Source organism: Mirounga leonina, unplaced genomic scaffold (assembly GCF_011800145.1).
Source record: "Mirounga leonina isolate KUSES-001 unplaced genomic scaffold, KU_Mleo_1.0 Mir_165, whole genome shotgun sequence".
In the NCBI taxonomy this organism is placed as follows: domain Eukaryota; kingdom Metazoa; phylum Chordata; class Mammalia; order Carnivora; family Phocidae; genus Mirounga; species Mirounga leonina.
In genome coordinates this window covers 80,244,238-80,245,216 of record NW_023270415.1, presented here as the reverse complement: position 1 = coordinate 80,245,216, position 979 = coordinate 80,244,238, and the positions used below count along the sequence as shown (strand labels likewise).

The 979-nt window shown below is 61.0% G+C and overlaps 1 protein-coding gene across 1 annotated transcript in view; it reads left to right on the top strand.

The window, feature by feature from the left end:
- The first annotated feature begins 366 nt into the window (after nt 1–366).
- LOC118015431 (maestro heat-like repeat family member 5) overlaps nt 367–979 on the top strand; it is a 71,703-nt gene continuing 71,090 nt past the window's right edge. The window contains exon 1 of the mRNA XM_035012274.1: nt 367–500. Coding sequence (XP_034868165.1) covers nt 367–500 — 134 coding nt within the window. The remainder of the gene's footprint in view (nt 501–979) is intronic.

Sequence of the window (979 nt, the reverse complement as noted above, 5' to 3'; positions counted from 1 at the left end):
ATTCTGCCACTTTTCCCTGGTACCGAGCATGTATCAGATATCTGGTGCTGCGTAACAAATGACCCCAAAACTTAGCAGCTTAAAACAACACACATTTACTATCTCACGGTTTCTTAGGTCAGGAATCCAGGCTTGGGTTAGCTGGGTCTTTGGTCTCAGGGTTCCTCACAAGCCAGAGACAGAAGGGCTGAGCCCAAGGCCACATCAGGAACACACACGTACTGTGCCCAGGACAGTGTCCAGTTCCACAGCACTAGCCCTGGGAAACGGCCCAGAGCACTGGAACCATTGTGACCTCAGGGGTTAGGTCAGGGCCCGCTGGGGCGGGGGAAGGGGAGACACAGAGATAGGGCTGCCCCACCGGGCATGAGGACAGAGCTGGAGGCTGGGGCCTGTGGGTTCTCCAAACCGCACCCCAACATGGACGGGCAGCACTCGGAAAAGCCACACAGCCACAGCACGGCTGATAGGACGTCATCAACCATGTCCCAGAACTCCAGGTCAGCCCAGCGCCAAGCTGGGGCATGTGGGAACCCAGAAGGGGACGCCCGATGCCCTGCTTCCCACAGGTACCCTGGCTTCTCCATCTTTCAGGAGCGGGCCTCCCTGCAGGACAGCAAGGGGCACGCCCGGGGCGCATCTGAGGCTGAGCCAAGGAAAGAGGAGTCCGAGCAGCCAGGAACAGTGGTGGGTGGCGGGCGGGATTGGGGTTGAGCTCCACCTGGCAGCCCTTGACTCTGTGGAGAGGAGGCTGAGAGGGAGGCTATTGCAGCCAAATGCGCGTGGCTGTCGGCCGCTTGTGGGGCTGGCAGCGTGTTACCGTCCGGTCCACACATGCCTGCTGCAGGAGTGAGTGAGGGGACCGAGGGACAGACGGGCTGACACTGGCCGCCTGCTTCCCGGAGCCTCGGCTTCTCATGTGCACAATGGACCGTGGTACAACGGCCCCGTGTCCCAGCAAAGACGTGGCGCGTCCTGC